Source organism: Macaca nemestrina, chromosome 1, assembly GCF_043159975.1.
Source record: "Macaca nemestrina isolate mMacNem1 chromosome 1, mMacNem.hap1, whole genome shotgun sequence".
Taxonomy (NCBI): Eukaryota; Metazoa; Chordata; class Mammalia; order Primates; family Cercopithecidae; genus Macaca; species Macaca nemestrina.
The window spans coordinates 193,338,259-193,363,149 of NC_092125.1; the positions used below are offsets into that span (position 1 = coordinate 193,338,259).

At 42.2% G+C, this 24,891-nt stretch overlaps 1 protein-coding gene across 3 annotated transcripts; it reads right to left on the minus strand.

Annotated features, from left to right (window-relative positions):
• Positions 1-626: 626 nt before the first annotated feature.
• On the minus strand, positions 627-19,546 carry LOC105494809 (ZFP69 zinc finger protein). Of its 3 annotated transcripts, none has more exons than XM_011763656.2 (6): positions 18,924-19,546; positions 17,330-17,794; positions 14,883-14,974; positions 7,558-7,684; positions 7,144-7,239; positions 627-1,913 (listed from the first exon to the last, which is right to left on the minus strand). In XM_011763656.2, the coding sequence occupies exons 2-6, from the start codon at positions 17,454-17,456 to the stop codon at positions 775-777; spliced, it is 1,581 nt and encodes a 526-aa protein (XP_011761958.2). In that variant the 5' UTR covers positions 17,457-17,794; positions 18,924-19,546; the 3' UTR covers positions 627-774. The 3 variants fall into 3 exon arrangements, with proteins under 3 accessions (XP_011761958.2, XP_011761957.2, XP_011761959.2); XM_011763655.2 differs by having other exon boundaries at positions 7,144-7,242; XM_011763657.3 differs by lacking the exons at positions 17,330-17,794; positions 18,924-19,546 and adding an exon at positions 7,784-7,892 and having other exon boundaries at positions 7,144-7,242.
• Between the last annotated feature and the right edge of the window lie 5,345 nt (positions 19,547-24,891).

Genomic DNA, 24,891 nt, shown 5'->3' on the forward strand with positions numbered 1-24,891 from the left:
TGGTCTTGACTTCTGGCAAGTGATCCTCCTTCCTTGACCTCCCAAAGTGCTGGGATTACAGGCACAAGCCACTATGCCTGGCCAAAAAAATAAAATTTTACTTAAAAAAAGTAGGGTTGGCCGGGCACGGTGGCTCAAGCCTGTAATCCCAGCACTTTGGGAGGCCGAGACGGGCGGATCACGAGGTCAGGAGATCGAGACCATCCTGGCTAACCCAGTGAAACCCCGTCTCTACTAAAAAACACAAAAAACTAGCCGGGCGAGGTGGCGGGCGCCTGTAGTCCCAGCTACTCGGGAGGCTGAGGCAGGAGAATGGCGTGAACCCGGGAGGCGGAGCTTGCAGTGAGCTGAGATCCGGCCACTGCACTCCAGCCTGGGCGACAGACCGAGACTCCGTTTCAAAAAAAAAAAAAAAAAAAAAAAAAAAAAAAAGTAGGGTTGGTGATATTTTAAGTTATAGTTCCCAAATGCTGGTCTGCAAATCATGAATACCCATGAAGAATAATTTAATCCACCGTGAAATCAGAAAAAAACTATGTTGTTAATTTTTCATAATGCTGAATTCATTTAATTTGAAGGACCAGATTTTAATCTTAAGTACTTTTTATAGAAGTGTTAGTAGTCAGTACCTGTCAATGTAATGTTTATATACAATGGGAAAAATTAAAAGTTGGCATCATTACACCAATTCCTCACATTTGAGTCCTGAAATTTTAAAGCATTCTAAATCACCAATTTACACTTGGCTTTTGTTCTCATGTCAAATACCTGTTTTTACACATTATTTCGGAAGGCATTCCTCCTGTGTATTTCATGGTGTCGACTAAGTGATGAGTTATAGCTGAAGGCTTTTCCACATTCGTTACATTCATAAGGTTTTTCTCCAGTGTGATGTCTCTGATGTTTTTTAAAGGATGAATCATGCCTATAGGCTTTTCCACAGCGATTGCATTCATATGCTTTCACTCCCGTATGAACAGTTTTATGGTTGCTAAGGTGTATCCTCTGCCTAAAGGCTTTTCCACATTCTTTACATTTGTAGGGTCTCTCCCCAGTATGGATCCTCTGGTGATGCGTTAGATATGCTCTATGACTAAAGGTTTTACAACATGCAGTGCATGCGTAGGGCTTCTCCCCAGTATGAATTCTTATATGTTCACTAAGGTGTCTAATTTGTCTAAAGGTTTTCCCACATTCATTGCAAGTAAAGGGTTTCTCTCCAGAATGAGTCCTCAAATGTTGAACCAAGCTAATGTTCTGGCTGAAAGCTTTCTGACATTTATCACATACATAGGGTTTCTCCCCAGTGTGAGTTCTATGATGCTGATTAAGTGATGAGCGATGTCTGAAGGCTTTCCCACATTCCTCACATTCAAAGGGTTTCTCACCAGTATGGATTCTCTGGTGTGTACTGAGGGATGCACTTTGACTAAAGGCCCGTCCACATTCCTTACATCTGAAGGGTTTCTCACCAGTATGAATTCTCATATGTTCAGTAAGGTGAATAGGTTGTTTGAAGATTTTTTCACATATATTACATTCATAGGTTTTTGTTCTTATGTAACTTGTTGGATGATTAATCAAATCTAATTTGTATGTGTTCCGCTTTGTAGGTGTATCATATTTATGGTGCCTCTGTTCAATAACAACATTTGAACGCATAATTATATTTTCCCCAAATTTGTTAGTTTCTTGGACTCTCTTCTTATGGGTCAAGATGGCTTGTCTCACATCTCTCACACAAGTTTCCTGGTGCCTTTCTAAGACATCATCATATGTGGAGGCTTTTCTCAATGTGGAATAAATGATATCATCTCTCATGAACCTCTCCATCATAATGCCATGATATAAGCGCTCCTGTGAAATGGCACTCTTTGCACTTGACTCAATGGTTTCCATTTTACTCTTCAAGACTGAAAGAAATGAAAAAAAGCTTTGATAAACCAATTACTGTAGTGGTTATGGAACAGAGATTTAGACAACAATATGGATAAGTGCATGAGATTTTGACTATATTGAAATATGATTATGCTGCTTGAAGAGGTAATGGGAAAGCAAATTAAGAAACAGTGAACAGGTTAAAAGTGTCATATTACATATATATTTATATATATATAAATTTATATATATATAAAATTTATAAATATATATATTTGAGTCTTTTAGTCCTGCTCTAATAATACTAAGTAATAAAATTTCAGAGCTATGACTTAAGAATATAAATATTTTAATTGACAACTACTTTTGGAAAACAATCTCAGAAAGATAAAAAGATGTTTCCCTCCCCACTCTGGCAGCAGCAGGAGACATTATAGTTCAAAAAATATGGTTTGAGCTAAGAATATACACAAGAACATTATGCTGTCTTTCATTGAAACGTGTGTGTGTGTGTGTGTGTGTGTGTGTATATATATATTTCTTTCTATGGTTACTAATATGTTCATGAAAGTATTACTTATACAAAGGAGACTTGTAAGAAACCCAGACTGCTGCTAGGTTCTAGGAAAATCCCTTTAAGATTTTTACTTGATCAATTTGTTGCACCATTACTAATATTTCAACTGACAGGTCTGTATGTATTCCTGAAAGGTATAATTTCTTATAAGATTTTTTAGCCGCTTGCAGTGAGCTGAGATCCAGCCACTGCACTCCAGCCTGGGCGACAAAGCGAGACTCCGTCTCAAAAAAAAAAAAAAAAAAAAAAGATTTTTTAGCCAACACAGATGGATCATTAGCAATTCAAAATGTCAAATTCTAAATGACGACAGACAATAATAATGTCTAATAATATCTACACTCTGCAGGTCCTTGATTCTGGTCTTGAATAGGAGAGGAGGAAAAGAAGATAGGGGAAAAGAAAAGAAGCCATTTATGCATCCCTCCCTAATTCAGTATCCGAGCATGAAAGAGTCTCAAGCAAGTGGGGAAGAAGAAAGGATTTCGTTTTGAATGAAGTTAGGAGTTTTTATTATTGCACTGAACTAAATAGGCATTTTACTAAAGTCAAGACTGTTCTTGTTATTTAAAGGAATGGGATCATCAATGGAACTCTTTGAGATTTCATCCAGAGGCTGGGAAAGAACATTCATGGTAGCTTTTATTGTTATTTTCATTATTGTAAGTTGAGGAAGAGAAAACCCAGGAAAATACACAAACAATGATTGGATTAATAACAGAATAAAACAAGGTGGCTGCATAAAAGGTCAATATTCAAAATCAAGTTTGTTATTACATACCAGCAACATAATTTTTTTTTTTTTTTGGAGACGGAGTTTCGCTCTAGTTGCCCAGGCACGTGCAATGGCACGATCTTGGCTTACGGCAACCTCCACACCCTGGGTTCAAGTGATTCTTCTACCTCAGCCTCCCGAGTAGCTGGGATTACAGGCATGCACCACCACACCTGGCTAATTTTGTATTTTTAGTAGAGACGGGGCTTCACCATGTTGGTCAGGCTGGTCTCGAACTCCTGACCTCAGGTGATCTGCCCACCTTGGCATCCCAAAGTGCTGGGATTATAGGCATGAGCCACCACACCTGGCCAGCAACGTAATTTTTTTTTTCTTTTTTTTTTTTTGAGACGGAGTCTCGCTCTGTCACCCAGGCTGGAGTGCAGTGGCCAGATCTCAGCTCACTGCAAGCTCCGCCTCCCAGGTTTATGCCATTCTCCTGCCTCAGCCTCCCGAGTAGCTGGGACTACAGGCGCCCGCCACCTCGCCCGGCTAGTTTTTTATGTATTTTTAGTAGAGACGGGGTTTCATCGTGTTCACCAGGATGGTCTCGATCTTCTGACCTTGTGATCTGCCCGTCTCGGCCTCCCAAAGTGCTGGGATTACAGGCTTGAGCCACTGCGCCCGGCCTAACATAATTTTTAAAAATATACCTGTTCACGACTGAGGCTTGGGGAAAAGAAAAGGAAAAAAAATACCACCTACAATAGCAACAAAATGTAAGATTTTCAGAATCAATCTAACAAAAAATGTACAATACGTACAAGAGAAAATCCTGAAATGTTACCGAGAAAAATTAGGAAATATCAATAAACGGAGTGCTATATCATATTCCTGGACAGGAGGATTCGATAGCACAACAATGTTAACTCCCCCAAAATTGATCTAGAAATTCAATTCTATTCCAATCAAAATGCCAGCAGAGTATTTGTGGGTGTGATTTGATGCTCTGATTACATAATTCAAATAGAACAACAAGGAACCAAGAATAAACAGAACAATTTTAAAGAACAAGGTGGGTGAACTACCTCTACCACATATTAAGTCTCACTATGAAAGTTTTTAAGATACCCTGGCATTAGAGTAAGGACAGAAAAACAAAATAATAAAACAACATAAAGAGAGAAACACAATAGAAAAAGAATATGCAAAACAGAAATAGACCCAAACATATGAAGAAACTTGACAGGTGACACAGCACATTAACTATTCCTGGACTGATTATCCATGTGGAAAAAGTTAATCAGATTTCCACCTCATACATACAAATGTATTTATATAAAATAAATTCCAGATGAATTAAACCTAAATGTGAAAAGCAAAACTTTGAAAATATAGGAATATGTAGAAACATATATGTATGATACACGTATATGATAAATGGAGGATAGCAGGGCACAGCAGCATGCACCTGTAGTCCCACCTACTAAAGAGGGTGAGGCAGAAGAATCACTTGAGCCCAGGACTTCGAGGCTAGCTTGGGCAACATAGCAAGACCCAGTCTCTAAAAACAATTTTTTTTAAAGTTTACAAAAAAGGAGAATAACAAGGCATAAAATGGTTTCTTAAACAAAAAGCACAAACAATAAAGAAAAACCTGATAAATTCAGTAACATTAAATTGAGAAACTCACATCTATCAAAAGACACTAATTTTGAAAAGTCAAAGATGGGCCACTGACCTAGGGTAAACATTTGCAAAACATAAAGCTATCAAGATTATCCAGAATGAATACACACACACACACACACACACACACACACACACACACACATTTTTTTTTCTACAAATCAATAAGAAAAAAGATTATAGAAACATTGGCATGGGATATAAACAGGTAATTAACAGAAGAGCCTGGCATTAGAGTAAGGACAGAAGAAGAGATGGATGGATGGTCAATGAACATGAGAAATATACTTCCTTTCACTAGTAGTCAGGAAAATGAAAGAAACAAGATACCATAACCCAGTGAATTTACAAAAATCTTAAAGTTTGGCAATAACAAATGTTGACAAAGATGCTGAGTTATGGAAACTCTCAAGCCCTGTTAATGGGAGAATAAACTGGTGTAACTGCTTTGAAGAACAAATTGGTAATACCCAGCAAAAGGAAAGTGCATATATTCTACAACCCAACAATTTTGCTTCTACCAACTATCTTAGAGAAACACTTGCGTTATGTATACAAGAAGTTATGGACACAAAGTTTTGCTGCAGAATATTTGTAACTCCCAAATTTGGAAACAATGTAAATGTCTATCAACAGGAAAATAAATAAGAAAATTGTGGCTTATTAACTCAATGGAAATGAATGAACTAGAATAACATACTGAGGAATATCACCAGGGTTGAATGAGAAAAGCAAAAGGAAGACGTATATACACCATTTATTTAAAGAAAAAGAACATACAAAACAATGCTATATATTGTTTAATATGTATACACTAATATACATGGACTGCTTTTACTACATTATACATGCAATAAAAGCATGAAGACATGGGAATGATATTTCAATGCAGAGTGGTTATTTCAAAAGGTGTAAGGGGGACAGTGGAGCTTCAACTCTGTTTCATTTCTTAGTCTAGGTGGAAGCTACACATAAATGTGTTATAATGTTTTCTATGCCTTTCTGAAAGTCTAAAATATTTCACAATAAAAAGCAAAGTTTGAGGAGATTGTTAGGGACCACAAGATTTAGTGAGAAGGAATCCTTTGGTAATTTCTCTTACAGGAGTTTTCATGAAGTAGTTGTTACAAAAACTTAAGATATGTAAGTTAAAAAGAGAATGAGAATTGAAACTGGAATTGTAAAATGAACATTGGCAAAAAGTAAAAATGGAGTGTAGGAAAATTAACGATTTGTACAATGCAATGAAAAGAGATTGATTTTCTGTGAAAATACCACATACATCTGACTGCTTAGAGAAAGCTTTAGATCGGCAGCCCTTAGGATACTGGAGAAAGGGAAAATCAAGCTCAACCTTAATGAGGACAAGACTGCTCTTTCCTCCAACTCCAGAGAGACTTTTGCAAGGGCTCAGTGAAGCAAAAGGGTAAGGAAGGGAGGGGTGATATTAGTTTACTGGAGGCTCCGTACAGTGGTCTGAGCCGTCCCCACAGCCGAGGCTTTGAGCACTCTGACCTATATATTAAAATTCCATCTGCCTTGGTGATTTGGTTTGAATATTTATCCCCTTCAAATCTCATGGTGAAATGTGATCCCCAGTGTTGGAGGTGGGGCCTGGTGGGAGGTGTTGGGTCATGGGGGTGGATCATTCACGAATGAGTGTCCTCCCCATGGTAATGAGTGAGTTCTCACTCTGAGTTCACATGAGATCTGGTTGTTTAAAAAGCCTGGCACCGGCTGGGCATGGTGGCTCACGCCTGAAATCCCAGCACTTTGGAAGGCCGAGGCGGGTGGATCACAAGGTTGAGATTGAGACCATCCTGGCTAACACAGTGAAACCCCATTTCTACTAAAAATACAAAAATTAGCTGAGCGTGGTGGCGCGTAACTGTAGTCCCAGGTACTCGGGAGGCTGAGGCAGGAGAATCGCTTGAACCCCAGAGGCAGAGGTTGCAGTGAGCCAAGATTGCACCACTGTACTCCAGCCTGGCAACAGTGCGAGACTCTGTCTAAAAAAAAAAAAAAAGAAAGAAAGAAAGAAGGAAAAAGAAAAAGAAAAAGAGCCTGGCACCTCCTCCTTCACTCTTATGCTCCAGCTCCCACCATGTAATATGCCTTTCACCGTGATTGTAAGCTTCCTGAGGCCCTCACCAGGAGCAGATGCCAGCGCCATGCTTCCTGTACAGCCTGCAGAACCATCCAATTAAACTTTTCTTTATAAATTATGGAGTCTCAGGTATCCCTTTATAGCAACACAAAAACAGACTAACACACTTGGTCTCACCTGAACTGGGATCTCCTGGGCCTTCTTTCTCTGCCATCCATGGCTCTTCTCCTTTCTCTAATTGGGATATCACACTAGGTTTGGAAAGTTGATATCCTGCTTATGTAGTAAAAAAAGAGTGTGAATGTTTATGCTGATGTCTAAGAACCATCCCCAGAGTTTTGTTCAAGTCTTCTGGTATTCAGGGCCTCCACAAGTGAAAAGGGGTGGGTCTTTCTATTCTAACTCTGTGTAGTAAAGTTGTTCCCCAAGAAAGTCAAATCGGATATGCCCTCACTACGTTTTCGAAGGGAATAAGACATCTTTAATACAGAACCAAAAATCAAGCCTCAAGGAATCCACACATCAACAATTTAAAATAATGACTCTCCAGTAATGGGTGGGTTTCTGGATACATGGATAGCCAAGTCTTACCCACTGACACCAAGTTGCTGTAGTTCTCCAGCATCACCTCTCGGTACAGATTCTGATAAGCAGGAGCCAACTGCCCCCACTCTTCCTGGGTGAAGTCAACAGATATGTCCTTGAAAGTCAACAATTCCTAGAACATCAAACACATTTCTGTTTAGCTGGAGACCACTTCTGTTAAGTTCCAAGGAGTTCTGATGGTATTCTAAATTCTGAGAGATTCTAAACTTACTTTTATCAGGAGCCTTCTCTGGATCTGTTTGGAGATCCTTTGATCTCCAAATCTGATCAACAAAACTGTCTGGAACTGTAGTCTGTCTGGATCTTTAATCTGGAGATTACTATAAATAATGTAACATATAGAAAGACAGATGGTGATACATGCCTAAGAAAAAAAATTAAGCAGAATAAGAGACATTGGGAGAACCAGAGTGAGGGTAGGATAATCTTTTATGTAAAGTGGTTGGGGAAGGCTCTCTAAAAGGGTGATATTTGACCAGAGACATAAATTCAGTAAAAGAGAGAACCACATGGAAATCTGAGAGAAAAGCATCCTGGGCAGGTGCAAAGGACCTAAGGTGAGAGCATCTTTGGCTTGAGGAACAGGAAAGTGAACAGCATGGCTAGAGGTAGCCTGGTTGATGAGAGAGTGGAAGGAGATGAAATCAGAGAGGTGGAGATGAGGAACAGGGTGGGATGGGGATAGAGGTTCCCCCACCACCTCGCACACTTATTGTCACAAAGACCTACGCATTCTTACTGAGCTTGAATTCTGAGGCCCTGCTGGAGTTTAATGTAAAAAGGAACAAAACTGTCTGGAACTGCAGTCTAATCCCTTCCTAGCTCAAATGCTAAAAAGATAAAAAGGAAAGCCCTCAGCATTGGTGGCATGGGCTAATTAGAAGTATACTCAATCAAAAAGCTGTGTGACAGCCAGAGTTCAGCCACAGCTCTAGGAGGAGCCCCTCACCTTAACCACCAGAGAGACGAAAGGGTTTGGAAATAGAACAAACCAAAACAAATGAAGAAACTATATGTGTGTGTGTGTGGGGGGGGGTGTGTATATACATACAAAACACACACATATATGTATGTATATACACCTACACTCCTGCCTTGGCCCCTCTAAGTGTTGGGATTACAGGCATGAGACACTATGCCTGGCCGAGAGATGACTTTTTACTGTGATAAGCAATTTCTGGAGAGATGAAGTGCTAATGCAGAGACGCTTAGCATCACACTGAATTTTAAGTAGATACTTGAAACACCTGAGCTCACTACAATAGCCACAGGAGATAGCTATAAAATTATCATAGTAATGCAATATGTGCATTATAGTTTATTTTATGCAGTAGTGATTTAATACTGCATCTTTACATTTGTTTACATTTCTCTCAACTGCGAATGGCACCAAGAATAGTCTGTGCATACAAGTTTTGAAAATTTTAAACTTTTTATAATAGATACGTGTATCTGTTATGGTAGTAAATAAAACAGACTAGTATATACATATATTTTATGTATTCATAACATACCTAACTTTTTCTTAATTTTTTCGATACTCCTAGACTACACGGTCCATCTGCAAGTTTTTCCAAATTGTCACAAATCTCCAAAAAATGTTTCAATATATTTATTGAAAAAAGTCTGTATAGAGGTGGACCTGCACAGTTCAAATCTGCGCTGCTCAAGAATCAACTCTAGGCCGGGTGTGGTGGCTCACGCCTGTAATCCCAGCACTTTGGGAGGCTGACATGGGCAGATCACGAGGTCAAGAGATTAAGACCATCCTGGCCAACATGGTGAAACCCCGTCTCTACTAAAAATACAAAAATTAGCTGGGCGTGGTGGTGCATGCCTGTAGTCCCAGCTACTCGGAAGGCTGAGGCAGGAGAATCGCTTGAACCTGGGAGGCAGAGGATGCAGTGAGCCGAGATCTGGCTACTGCACTCCAGCCTGGCAACAGAGCAAGACTCCATCTCAAAAAAAAAAAAAAAAATAAAAAAAGAATCAACTGTAAATGAAAATTCTACAAGTGAAAAATACAGTATCTACAAAATTCATTGGATGGGCTTAAAGTAGATTAGACCATGATGAAGATAAGATCAGTGATCAGTGAAACTTAAGATGGGTCAATAAATATTATTCAAACTAGAGTACCAAGAGGAAAAAAATATGTGGGATAATATCAAGTGGTCTATTATACATGCAATTAGAATCTCAGGGCTAGGTAGGGTGGCTCATGCCTGTAATCCCAGCACTTCGTAAGGCCAAGGCAGGAGGATTGCTTTAGCTCAGGAGTTTGAGACCAGCCTAGGCAACATAGGAAGACCCTATCTCTACAAAAAAATACAAAAATTAGTCAGGCATGGTGGCACACACCTGCAGCCCCAACTACTCAGGAGCTCAGGAGGCTGAGGTAGGAGGATTGCTTAAGCCTGAGAGGTAGAGGAGGGAGGGAGGGAAGGAGAGAGGAAGGGAAGAAAGCAAGAAGGAAGGGAGGGAGAAAGAGCAATCTCAGAAAACAGAATAGGTAGAAAAAATATTTGAAACATAATGGCTGAAGATTTTCCAAACTAATGGGAAAAAAATCAACCCACAGATCCCAGAAGCTCAGCAAACCCTAAAAAGGATAAACTCAAAAGAAAATCACAGCAAGGCACTGTGGCTCATGCCTGTAATCCCAGCACTTCGGGAGGCCATGACGGCAGATCACTTGAGGTCAGGAGTTTGAGACCAGCGTGGCCAACGTGGTGAAACCCCATCTCTACTAAAAACAAAAAAAAAATAAAAATAAAAATTTTTTAAATAAGCCTGGGTGTGTCCTAGCTACTTGAGAAGCTGATGTGAGAGGATTGCTTGAACCCGGGAGGTGGAGGTTGCAGTGGGCCAAGATCATGCCACTGCACTCCTGCCTGGATGACAGAGCAAGACTCGTCTCAAAAAACAACAACAACAACAAATCACACCTATGCACATCAGATAAAAGTTGGTATAAAACAGACACATTGGCCAGGCGTGGTGGCTCACACCTGTAATCCCAGCACTTCGGGAGGCTGAGGCGGGCAGATCACGAGGTCAGGAGATTGAGACCATCCTGGCTAACATGGTGAAACCCTGTCTCTACTAAAAATACAAACAATTAGCCGGGCGTGGTGGCGGGCGCCTGTAGTCCCAGCTACTCGGGAGGCTGAGGCAGGAGAATGGCGTGAACCCTGGAGGCGGAGCTTGCAGTGAGCCGAGATCGCGCCACTGCACTCCAGCTTGGGCGACAGAGCAAGACTCTGTCTTAAAAAAGAAAAAAAGAAAACGAAAAAGAACAAAAACAGATACATCACATAAACAGAATAACAGCTGCCTTCTCATCACAGATAATACAATCTAAAAGATAATGGAACATTGTTAAAGTACTTAAGGAAAAAGCAGTCAACCTAGAATTCTTTATCCAATAAGATCCTCAAATAGGAATATAAAGAAATGTTTAGATCAATGAAAGTTGTGAGAATTTGTCACTAGAACACCCACATTATAAGAAATGCTAAACAAAGTTCTTTAAGCTGAAGGGAAATAATACAAGATAGAAACCTGGAATGAAAGGAAAAAAGGAAGAGTGCCTAAATGGATAAATATAAGGGCAAATACGAAAGATGTGTTTTTTTCCATGTTCATAGTTTGTTATAAGACAGTTTACTATTAAAAGCAAAACTAAGAACAATGTACTGTGGTGTTTTTACACGTAAAACAAAATGTATATTGACAAAACGCTAAGAGTGGGAAGGAGTATATGAAAATATAATGTAAGTCTTTCATATCATATGTGAAGCCATAAAACATTAATTCAAAGTAACTGTGGAATGTTACTTTTGTAACATGTGTAATGTTAAATACAATGTGTAACATTCCACAGTTACTTTGAATTAATATTATATGGCTTCGCATATATGACTGTTTTTAGTGGTTGTTAGAGCAACCACTAAAAACAAATCAAAGAACTGGCCAGACTCAGTGGTTCACGCCTGTAATCCCAGTACTCTGGGAGGCCAAGGTGGATGCATCACCTTAGGTCAGGAGTTTGAGACCAGCCTGGCCACCATGGAGAAACCTCGTCTCTACTAAAAATACAAAAATTAGCTGGGCATGGTGGTGGGAGCTTATAATCCCAGCTACTCAAGAGGCTGAGGCAGGAGAATCGCTTGAACCCGAAGGCGGAGGTTGCAGTGAGCTGAGATCATGCCACTATACTCCAGCTTGGGCAACAAGAGTGAAACTCTGTCTCAAAAAAACAAAACAAAACAAAAAACAAAAAAAAAAAAACAGAAAGCAGGCCGGGCGGGGTGGCTCATGCCTATAATCTCAGCATTTTGGGAGGGCAAGGCAGGCAGATCACGAGGTCAGGAGATCGAGACCATTCTGGCTAGCACAGTGAAATCACATCTCTGCTAAAAATACAAAAAAAAAAAAAAATTAGGCAGGTGTGGTGGCATGCACCTGTAGTCCCACCTACTCAGGAGGCTGAGGCAGGAGAATTGCTTGAACCCAGGATGCAGAGGTTGCAATGAGCTGAGATCGCGCCACTGCACTCCAGCCTGGGTGACAGAGCAAGATTCTGTCTCAATTAAAAAAAAAAAATTCAAAGAACTGTAGCTTAAAGGTCATTAGAGGACATAAAATGGAATACTGAAAAATGATTCAATGCAAAAGAAGGCAGAAAAAGGCTGGGCACAGTCGCTCACACCTGTAATTCCAGCACTCTCGGAGGCTGAGGTGGGCAGGTAACTTGAGGTTAGGAGTTTGAGACCAGCCTAGCCAACATGGTGAAACCCCATCTCTACTAAAAATACAAAATTAGCTGGGCGTTGTGGTAGGCGCCTATAATCTCAGCTACTCGGGAGGCTGAGGCAGGAGAATCACTTGAACCCAGGAGGCGGAGGTTGTAGTGAACCGAGGTCACACCACTGCACTCCAGCCTGGGTGACAGAGTGAGACTCTGTCTTTAAAAAAACAAAACCAAACAAAAAATAAGAAGGCAGGAAAAGAGAAACATAAAAACAAAGGCTAGATAGGATAAATAGCAAACAAAAACAAAAGTATACACTTAGACCCAACCATACGGATTGCTTTATTTTTTATTTTATTTTATTATTTTTTTTTTTTGAGATGGAGTTTTGCTCTTGTTGCCCAGGCTGGAGTGCAGTGGCGCAATCTTGGCTCATGCAACCTCCACCTCCCGGGTTCAAGTGATTCTCCTGCCTCAGCCTCCCAAGTAGCTGGGATTACAGGCACACGCCACCACGTCCAGCTAATTTTGTATTTTTAGTAGAGACGGGGTTTCTCCATGTTGGCCAGGCTGGTCTCAAACTCCTGACCTCAGGTGATCTGCCCGCCTGGCTCCCAAAGTGCTGGAACCTGTGTGAGCCACCACACCCAGCCACTTTAGCTTTTTACAATCTCAGTTTCCTCAAATAAGAAGTTCAAATGCTAATATCTGCCATCTAGGATTGGAATATATTGCAGCTTTATTTATAGTAATATGGAAGAAGTAACGACAATAGTCTAAAGAGTTATCGCTACATTCTTCCATCTGGAATTTTTCACTTCTTACATTTATCATAAACTGATGGGATTAAAGGATTACATTTTTAAAAACTGAAATACAATTTACATACAGGAAAATACACTAAGAAAGTATATAGTTTGGGCTGGGTGCAGTGGGCTTATCTGTAATCCCAGCACTTTGGGAGGCTGAGGCAGAAGGATTGCTTGAGCTCAAGAGTTTGAGACCAGTTGGGCAACATAGTGAGACCCTATTTTTTTGTGTCATTTTTTTAATTGGCAGAGTATGGTGGCATGTTCCTGTAGTCCTAGCTACTTGGGAGGCTTAGGCAGGAGAACTGCTCAAGCCCAGGAGTTTGAGGTTGCAGTGAGCTATGATTGTACCACTGCACTGCAGTCGGAGCTACAAAGTGAGACTCAGTCTCTACAAAAAAAAAAAAATTAAAAAAGGTGTACGGTTTGACTTTGACATATGTAACATCATGTAATCAAATCAAGATAGAGAACATTTCCACCATCTCAGAACGTTCCCTCATGCCCCTTTTTAATCAGTATTCCACTCCATGCCGAGTCAATCCATCAGTTGATTCCACCCCACTCCCAGATCTCATTTTAAAATGAGATCTCTATTTTTTAAAAAGAATATATGGTCTGTAGTTGTTAGGCGTAGTGTTCCTTCCATAAGTGTTAATTAGGTTAAATTGGTTGATAGTGTTGTTCAAATCTTCTGTATCCTTGATGAGTTTTTGTCTACTCATCAATTACTGAGAGAGGAGTGTTAAAGTTTCTAATTATTGTGATTTTGTCTCTCTCTCTCTTTAGTTCTGGCAATTTTGCTTTATTTTGAAGTTCTGTCATCACGTGTATAGACACTTAGAATTGTTGACCCTCTTATTATTATGAAATGTCCCTTTTTGCCTAGTAATATTTCTTTTCCAGAAGTCCATTTGCGTGATATAATATATACCTCCAATGTTCTTTTAATTATTGTTTGTACGGTATAGCTTTTTCATCTTTTTACTTTAAACTTGAAACTCCATCTCAAAAAAAAAAAAAGCTAAAGTAATTGCCCCAGATCACTGAGTAACTAGAAATTAGATGTTGTACCATCTAATTTCAGAACTCCAGTTCATTTCACTTAAAACTCTTCTGTCCTCCAATAAGATCTCCTCTTTAAGTCTTTCTTTCACATTTATTCTACAATTTTTCTTCCATTTCATCTATGTTTCCAATAGGCAGTACAGACTATCCCATTTGTGACACCCTGTTGTAGCTGCTCTCAGTGGCTACTCTAGCTTTGCTGCCCAGCCTGTCTGATGTGTGTACTGTGTGTGTGGCCTATTTCTTCCCTACTCACTTCTCCTTTGGTTCTGGTTTGACCTCTGTTCTCAATATTATACTTAAGGTCACCTCTCCAAGTTCACAGTAATACATGTACATCACTAAGAAAGTCAGAACCTTCTTACCTATTTTGATTTTGAGTATTTTATTGAGATTTCTCTTAGATCTCAAGTGGTATCAATTGGTTTTTAGGGGCTAGAATTATACCACTCATTTCACTTTCTTTATAGAAAGTAGCATAATACTAGATTTAGATGTTGGTGAGAAACAAGAGTGACATGGAGGGAGACCCCTGTGAGTAGGGAAATTGCCACCACTGGAGCCCAATTTTCTGTAAAAGGGCAACTTGCATTGAGCTCCCCAGGTTGAATTTGTTAGTCTTAATACCCTACCTCACCACCACTCCCACCTCTGCAAAAGACAGAATCCCTACTCACGTGGGATTCTGCTGTCGGGAGTCCAGGGGTCACTTCATCCTCTACACTTTCTCTCTGGGTCTTTAGGTCATCAGCATCCTGAGACAGCAGAGCTGGGGAGGGAAAAGAGCCATGGGCTTTGTATCTCCCAAAATCACCCAAATAGAGAAACTGCCTGCAGACCCGCTCAATGTGGCTCCTCCCTGAAAAGGTTCACAAAGGGGGACACTGAGAGTGACTCAAGAGCAGCCTGAAGCCTCTTTAATGAGGAGGACCTGCTGCAAGTTGCCTTGGGCATTCATGTTTCCCGATGATCAAAAACTATGTATGAGAGAACAAAGTATTTAAATGGAGAATTCTTTAAATCCCACTCCCCCTCCAAAAAACTCTACCAATGGTCAATACTGGTCCAAAAGCACAGCCACTCCTTTGTTCAAAAATCATCAAAGGTTCCCCACTGACAAGAAAGAAAAATCCAAACACTTCACCATGGACTTCAAGGCACTCTACAATCTGCCCAAAGCATATTTTCTCAACAATGGGTACCACTACACTACCATCCTTTATACATGGGACACACCCACCCACCACATTCTTAGTCAGTCAGGCTAAAGATTCTCAGTCGAACTAAAGATTCCCCATTTTCTTCAAGGCACCCACTTTTGCATCCTTTCCCCAAATCTACACAAAAAACCTAAGACATTCTTCAAGGCCCAAATCAATGATACCTGCTCTGTGAAAATTTCTTAAATACATACAACCAGGCCAGGCGCAGTGGCTCATGCCAGTAATCCCAGCACTTTGGGAGGCTGAGGCAGGTGGATCACGAGGTGAGGAGTTCAAGACCAGCCTGGCCAATATGGTTAAACCCCATCTCTACTAAAAATACAAAAACTATAACAAAAACTATAACTGCCTGCAGACCCACTCAATGTGGCTCCTCCCTGAAAAGGTTCACAAAGAGGGACATTGAGAGTGACTCAAAACTATAACAACGTAAAAGGTAATTAAGGTCACAAACTTCGGTGAAACCCTTGAAGTCCAAATCTTCTTGATATTGTGAATTGTACCCCTTCCAGTTTAGTTTCTTCTGGACTTTCCTTACCTAACTGACCACCTTTTAAAATGTGCATACATTATGATTAAAATTGGGCCTCTACTGTGATGATTCCTATTTCCTCTCATGTTTTAAAGTACAAACTAACATTCAATAAACATTACCATCAAGTAGTGCAGACATTTGTATGCATTTCCTTGGTTCAATTTGTTGTGACCTTACCAGTTTTGAATTGGAATTGCACCATTTCATAGATAAAGGAAACTAAGTATACTGCTGCACTTTTAAGTTTTCCAAACAGTGTTTAAAAATTGCATGGTTTTAATTTTTTAAACTCAGTTTAAAAAGACTAAAACATTCTTTCAAAAGAGGCATCTAAATGTGTTCCTAATTTTGTATATAGGCTTAGGTTTTGTAACCAATGAAAAAAAGCTGCTATCAAATATGAAAAAAAAAAAAATGCAAAAATTAGCCAGGCATGGTAGCAGGCACCTGTAGTCCCAGTTGCTCGGGAGGCTGAGGCAGGAGAATCACTTGAGCCTGGGAGGCAGAAGTTGCAGTGAGCCGAGATCGCGCCACTATACTCCTGCCTGGGCGACAAAGTGAGACTTTGTCACAAAAAAAAAAAAAAAATTACAACCAGAACAAAGTGTCCTGTCTCTTGTGTTCCAAAAGGACTTTTCTTAGGCCGCTTCTATTATTTTGATTGAGGTGTATGCCTATCTCCATCCACTGGTAATCAGAATTAGAGATAATTATTCATTTTTCCATCTTTTAAGATGCTTGGCCAAAGTCCCTGCCTGACACGGCTAAAACAATAAATATTGGCTGAATGTAAAGCATTAAATGTATGAATTAAAACACCACATGAGACACATGACTTCCTCCATCCTTCTATTTACTGCTAACCAGACCACTAAAGAAGGTGTGATTTTGGGGCATCACTCCCACAGTTCAGGATAACATGAGAGTAATCTGGCATGTCATTCCTGCCTCTCAGCAGATGAAAACAATGATACTTGTGATAAATATTGGGTTGGGGTGAAAACCATTGGAACCTGTGCCGGAAAACCCTTAGAGGACTTAAGGAGGGCAGAAATCTTAGACCCCTGTCTGTGAATCACATTCCCACACTCAGGCACCACTGGTGGAGAACACCTTGTGTTCTGTCTTCCTGCCGCATGTAGTATCTGAAGATGGGTGATGAGAGCAGCTGAAAGCACGTGTCACAAGGAGTCCATGCTGGAACCCAAGATTTTCCCTCACAGCTGTCCCCTTCCCCAAAACCACAAGAAATGAACCCACAAAGAACCTTCTCTCCCTCTTTCTCTCCACTTCAATGAAGTGTGTACCCATCTTTTCCCACACAAATGAGATCCCCTTCTTCCCCCCTCCATCAGTCCATTCTCACCCTTTCCTTCAAACATTTTAGTCACATCCTCCCACAGCGGCACCCCCTCCGTGGCCTTCTTTGGATGTTGCAACTTCACCCAGGTGCTGGCCTTGGTAGGCAGGGTGATCAGGAGCTGCTGTGGCATGACGACTGCCTGACTGGACTTGTCCACTTCTGGTGAGGAAACTGCCAGAAGCTCTGATGAGAGGCTTCACAGCTGTGGGGTGTTGCTCAGATTCCAATCACTTGCCCTCAGGACTTTGGTGTGTCCCTGCAGCACCAGGACCTGGGTGTTCCTAGAGGCTGATGTGACTTTAACAATTCTGGAAAACAAACTCCCCTTTAAATCAAGCACTTTCTTTGGGAGGCAGCCAGTTAGTTAGGTTTGAGTTCATGTCTCCATAGAGGAGCAAAAGCGAAGGGAAGAGGGATCCAGAAGCACTTGTCTCCAGAACTCCAGAATCTGCAGAAATATATTTAAAACTGCAAAATACCAAAAAAAAAAAAAAAAAAAAGAAAATGTTATCCATGCAGGAATAAATATAATACATGTTCCTGGATGTGGCTCCATCTCCAGGTCCATACATACACACACAAACATGCAAAGGTGTACAAACATGCACAGACCCTGCCTCGTCTTCTCTCCTTGTAAGCTGCATGCATCTTCTGCCTGGATACAGACGGGGTTTAAGAAGGCAGGCTTTGAAATCAGACAGCCTGGCTTAGAACCCTGAGACTTGCACTTAAAAGCTCTAAGACACTTCAACTCTCAGCTTCAGTTTCTTAATCTATAAAATGGAGATAATAATTGTATTCTATAGAGTTGTAATGTTGGTTGAGACAATGCTAGGCATACAGTAAACCCTTAATAAACATTGTTATAAACCTCTTATATTGCTGAATCATAGCATTAGTTTTTAAAGTGATTTTTAGAAACAATTAAATCTGAATTTAAAGTTCAAAATATGTCAACTGACATAATAATGACATAGTTGCATTTTGGCATGAGCAAGCAGTGACAGCCACATCACCACCCACGCAGATGCCCAGCAGCTGGTGGTCCGTTGACCCACACTGGGAAGATGCATCTTGGTTTCAGAAATGTTAAGATTGGGAAAGAGGGTATGTCTTCAAATGGTGTAAATGTAGTATAATAAGGACTACTGCAGAGTGGTAATAGGCAAACTTGGAAACAACTCAAATCCATCATTTCAACCAACCCCTAGAATCTAACCAGGTGCTTTCACCGTGACCAGGTCCAAAGTATATGGCACCCCAAGAACAGTCGGAACTATGTGGGAAGGGAGCTGGCCCAACTTTTTGAAGTTTGTTGGAGAAGGATGGGTATGTGACTTATGGGTTTGTGTGTGTGTGTGTGTGAGACTATATGCAGAGACAGGAGCTGCGTGTGTTCTAGAAATTGGAGCTTGTGAAACATATCCCACCCCTGAATACATAAAAGGTCTTGTTACCAAAGTGCAGGAATTTTCGAATCTTACTTGCGAAACAGATAATGGCTGAGAAGCTTCATATCGAAGATGCCCCACCCTCACAGTGCTCCTAGACATGCCACCCTCGGACTTAAAAAGACTGCACACAGACTCCTACTCACCACATCGGCCTTGGACCCAGGTAGGACCAGAGATGGGGGCGTGGGAGCGCTCGCTCTTGAGGTTTTCAGCAGTAGAGTGTCTCCTTAGAGTCGGACTGAGTGGTAACAGATATTGTTCCCTCCCAGCCTTTTATAGACAGACCACATCTCCACTCAACGCAATCATTCTCCAAAAAGCGTCCAGTGTTGAGGTCGGCTTCCTTCGGAAGCCCAGAGGACCCTCGGCCTCCGGAGTGGACGAGGCTCTGCTCCAAATTCCCATCAGCGGTCCGCCCGGGCGGGTGGACTTTCTCAGCCGCGCCCCCAGGAGCGAGGCTTTGAGGGCCGGAATGGGAGGTGTGCCCTGAGCCGGCGTCTTGCAGACCCGGGCGAGGATACACCTTCCTGTCTGCCCTTACACGGGACCGGCGGCTGCAGCCAAGCCCACCCAGCCCGACCTCTTAGGCCGCAGCCGAGCGTCTCGCCTGGCCTCTGCCCTCCGGCCGCGCCCTCCCGGCCGCTAGCACCGCCGGCCGCTCTAGCTTCAGCTCTGGTGGCTCCGGGGCCCACCCCACGCGGTCCCGCTGCAGCAGCAGCAGCAGCCACAACCCGCGCGTCTTCCGGCGGGTTGTGAGCCCCGGACGCCGGCTCCGCCCACGGGGGCCGGCCACGGAGCCCGCCCTCTCCCGGGAAGCAGCGCGCGCCCTCGAACCCGGAAGCTGGAAGCCGCCGGAGCGCGCCCCCGAGGGCCGCCCGGAACCGTGGGTATCGGCCACCCAGCCACACCGCCCCACGTTTCCTCACAGCGGTCCTTGGGAGACCTCCTTCAGGCTTTCCGGTGAAGCGCCTTCTCTGTCATTCATTCATTAACTCATTCATTCAGTTATCTATCCTGAGCGTGTAAGATCTACCCCCACATTCTTATAGGCCCTGAGTATACAGCAGTTAGCAAAATGCAGTTCTGCTTTCTTGGAACTTAATTACATTGAAATTATTGACAATAACAAATAGAAAAATAAATAGATAATACCCCAGGCGATGGTGAAGACTGTGAAGAAAAGGAAAGCAGGGTGGGGAGATGGTGGGCTAGGATATTTGTATCAACCCACTGTAGAAAACAACAATAAAATTAAATAAAATTCTAGAGTGTGTGTGTGTGTGTGTGTGTGTGTATCCTTTTTTTTTTTTTTTTTTTTTTTGAGACGGAGTTTCGCTCTTGTTGCCCAGGCTGGAGTGCAATGGTTTGATGTCGGCTCACCACAACCTCCGCCTCCTGTATTCAAGCGATTCTCCTGCCTCAGCCTCTGGAGTAGCTGGGATTACAGGCATGCACCACCATGCCCAGCTAATTTTGTATTTTTAGTAGAGACGGGGTTTCTCCATGTTGGTCAGGCTAGTCTCAAACTGCGGACCTCAAGTGATTGATCCGCCTTGGCCTCCCAAAGTGCTGGGATTACAGGCGTGAACCACCGCACCTGGCATATATATATAATTATTCTTGAGACAGAGTCTCTGTCCCCCAGGCTGGAGTGTAGTGGCATGATCTCCGCTCACTGCAACCTCCACCTCCCGGGTTCAAGCAATTCTCCCTGCCTCAGCCTCCTGAGTAACTGGGATTACAGACGCCTGCCACTAAGCCTGGCTAATTTTTGTATTTTTAGTAGAGATGGGGTTTCACCATGTTGGCTAGGCTGGTCTCAAACTCCTGGCCTCAAGTGATCCACCCACCTTGGCCTCCCAAAGTGCTGGGATTACAGGCGTGAGCCACTGCGCCCAGCAGTAATATATATTTTTAATGTTCTTAAAAGCGTGTTATTAGTTTGCTAGGGCTGCCATTAAAGAAATCACTGATTAGCTAAAACAACAGAAATTTCTCACAGTTCTGGAGGCTAGAAATCCAAGATAAAGTGTGGGCAGGTTTGGTTTGTCTAAGGTCTATCCCCTTGGCTTGCAGATGGTCACCTTCTTTGTCTTCACATGGTTTTGAGGTAGGAGAGCTGCAGGACTTATTTCCCTGGTAGCTAAGGGATGAAGTGTAAAAACCTGCAAGAACCAGCAGATGGTGAGGAAAGAGGTCCCTAGCCACCCTCATTGCTCATTATCATAAAATATTCCCACTAGTGCCAAGACAGTTTACAAGCACCATGGCAGTGACCTGGAAGTCACCGTCCCTTTCTGTGGCAATGACCTGGAAACTATAACCTTTCCCTAGAGAGTTCTAAATAACCTACTCCTTAATTTGCACGTAATTGAAAGTGGTTATAAGTGAATATAAACACAGTTGCCCAAAGCCCACACATTGCCAACTATGGGTGCACGGCCTATGAGTTATCCCTGCTCCAGAAGGAACAGTACAGTTCAATAAAAGATTACTAACACCACCAACTCACCCTTGAATTCTTTCCCCGGCAAAGGTAAGAATTCTCCTAGGCTAAGCTCGGATTTTGGCTTGCCTATCTTGCATCAGTTTCATGTGTGTTGGCTTAGAGCACACCCTAATGCTTCATTTAAACTTCATCTTAACTTCATCACCTCTGTAAAGGCCCCATTTCTGAACACAGTCATATTGGTTAGGGTCTTGTGAATTGGGTCTGTTGAGTCCGTAACAAGGCATCTAACATATGAAAAGATAGTAGGAGGTCCATCACAGTGGCTCACACCTGTAGGCCTAACTACTTGGGAGGCTGACATGGGAGGATCACTTGGACCCAGGAGCTAGAGGCTGCAGTGAGCTATGATCGTGCCACTGCACTCCAGCCTGGGTGACAGAGCAAGACCCTGTCTCAGAAAAAAAAAAAAAAAAGCCAGAATCCAGGTAAGTAATACAGCTTGGAAGCTGCTTTTGTCCTGACGGCATTTACCTAGAAGGAAAATGATAATCGTCCTTTTCAACTTCAAAGAGGAATAAAATAAAACACAATGAGTGGGGAGTAAAATAGAAGACCCTCCTTACTGCCGGGTATGGTGGCTTATGCCTGTAATCCCAGCACTTTGGGTGGCCAAGGTGGGCAGATCACCTGAGGTTGGGAGTTTGAAACCAGCCTGACCAACATGGAGAAACCCCATCTCTACCAAAAATACAAAAATTAGCTGAGCATGGTGGCACATGCCTGTAATCCCAGCTACTTGGGAGACTGAGGCAGGAGAATCACTTGAACCCGGGAAGCGGAGGTTTCAGTGAGCCCAGATTGTGCCAGCCTGGGCAACAAGAGCAAAACGCCATCTCAAAAAAAGAAGAAGAAGAAGAAGAAAGAAGAAAGAAGAAAGAAGACAGAAGAAAGAAGAAGAAGAAAGAAGAAAGAAGAAAGAAGAAAGAAGAAGAAGAAGAAGACCCTCCTTACAATAACTGGGACCCCAGAGGGCAACAGCCTCGGGGTGAGGATGAATTGAAAATGGAACAGCTTAAAAGGAATTTACAGGCTGAATCAAATTGCCTGTCTCAAACATGATCTTAGTTTTAGACTGTCTCTGACTATGGTGTCACCAGATGCTTGGCAAAAGCAAATATGAATCCTTTTTGGAGGAAAGCCTTATAATTGTAGGGCCCACATTTTTCCTACAGGTAAGTTTTCATAGACAATGTCAAATACAGAATTAAAGGTAACCAGGTACACAAAGAAATTAGACTATTTTAGTGAGAACCAGCAGAAACACAAACATTGGAAACAGACCTGCAGAAAAAACTGCTTTTGGAATTATTTGATGCAAACTACAAAATAATATTTTCTTGGGTCGGACACAGTGGCTTATGTCTATAATCCCAGCACTCTGGGAGGCCAAGGCAGTTGGATCGCTTGAGTTCAGGAATTCAAGACCAGCCTGAGCAACATGGCAAAACCCAGTCTCTACAAAATATCAAAAATTAGCCAGGCATGGTGGCACAGGCCTGAAGTCCCAGCTCCTCAAGAGGCTGAGGTGGGAGGATCGCTTAAGCCCAGTAGGTTGATGCTGCAGTAAATCATGGTGATACCACTGCACTTCAGCCTGGGTGACAGAGCAAGACCCTGGCTTAAAATATATGTGTATTTTCTTGCTTAACTATTAGAGTTTTTAGGAAAAAAAGTAAAATAAAATAATATTTTCTTTGCCCGAAGAAATAAAAAAGATAACTTGGACAATTTTGTCAGGTACCTAAAAACTATACAAAGTGATACAGCGGATTTAAAAGAGAAGTAAATAGACTTCTATTCTATTCTATGACTGAGAAATACAGTAACTAAATTAAGAACTCAGTTAATGGCAGATTAGACATTGCTGAATGGAGAATAAATTGAAAGGAAGGTAAGTCACAAGAAATTATCTAGAATAAAGCACTGAGAAACAAAAATGTACTCTACAGAAGACAGAGTAAGAGACATAGAGAATACACTAAGAGGATCAAACTAAGTTTAACAAGAGATAAAGCTAGGGCAGAGATAGTATTTGAAGAAATAAGGGCTGAATATTTTTAGTACCTATGAAAGCAATCAGGTCACAGATATAAGATGCCATAGTGGGATAAATAAACCCTCTAGTGGGATAAATAAATCCTTTTATTTATCTAGTCAAGGAAATCTGCACCTCGTAGAAGAAATCCACGCATTATAGTAAAACTACAAATTGTTATAGAACCAAACTGGGGTCCGCTTGCCTGGTGCAGTAAAAACAGATATCCACACTGAGGTTGCAGTGGTAGAAAGGAAGGCATTTATTTGCAGAGCACCAAGCAAGGAGGACCAAGCAGCTAATGATCACATTCTGACCTCCTCCATGGCTGTCAGGTAAGGGTTTGTAAAGGCAGGGGTAAATTTCAGGAAAGCAGAAGCTACAGGCAAAACCGTAAATCAATACATGGAGAGTACACGTTAGTTTTGGCCTAAAAGGGTGGGATATCTTGAGGGGGGTGGCCTGTGGGGTGGGGGCGGCTTACAGGTAATAGATTTCAGGATTTTCTGATTTGCAGTTGGTTAAGGAAGAGACGCTTTGTCTTAAAATTTGGGATCAGCAGAGGAAAATGTTAACTGGTTTGCGGCTGTAACTCCCTCCAGGCCCCTCCGGAATAAATTTAGAGCAAAACACTACGATCGGAGTTTAATCTTCAGTTCTCCCTATGTGAGGTCTACTCGCCAGCAGATCTGTTCAGTTAGGGATCCTCAGTGGTGGGGTCCGGGTTTCTGAAAGACCACTCAGGGACATATGTTAAGATGTCATCTTGGCCAGGCGTGGTGGCTCATGCCTGTAATCCCAGCCCTTTAGAAGGCCGAGGCGGGCGGATCGCGAGGTGAGGAGATCAAGACCATCCTGGCTAACACGGTAAAACCCCGTCTCTACTAAAAATACAAAAAATTAGCCGGGCGTAGTGGCGGGCGCCTGTAGTCCCAGCTACTCAGGAGGCTGAGGCAGGAGAATGGCGTGAACCCGGGAGGCGGAGCTTGCAGTGAGCCGAGATCGCGCCAGTGCATTCCAGCCTGGGTGACAGCGAGACTCCATCTCAAAAAGATGTCATCTTTGGTTTCTATAGGGAAACCAAACATCTCTGGACTCCAACTTCCTTGGCTATTGTTTTAGGCTACTATTACCTTCTTGCTTAACAAGTTACTTATTTACTTTTCAGAGATAGCTAGGTGCCTGGAATTTCCTTTGAGGAAATTCAATATTTTCCTTTATTTTCATGCCTGGGGCTCTCCCAGGCCTCTAAGAAGGAGTGCCTGCTCCGTCTCAAAAACACTAAAGGCAAAGATAAAATGGTAAGTGTGGCTGTGATGGTTTCTAAATATTGGAGACTCTCTCGAATGTGAGGCCAACTCACGTCTAAAGAATAGAATGCAGGCCAGGCACGGTGGCTCACGCCGGTAATCCCAGCACTTTGGGAGGCGGAGGCTGGCGGATCGAATTAGCGGAGCGTGGTGGCAGGCGCCTGTTGTCCCAGCTACTCAGGAGTCTGAGGCAGGAGAATGGTGTGAACCTGGGAGGCGGAGCTTGCAGTGAGCCTGGGCGACAGAGCGAGACT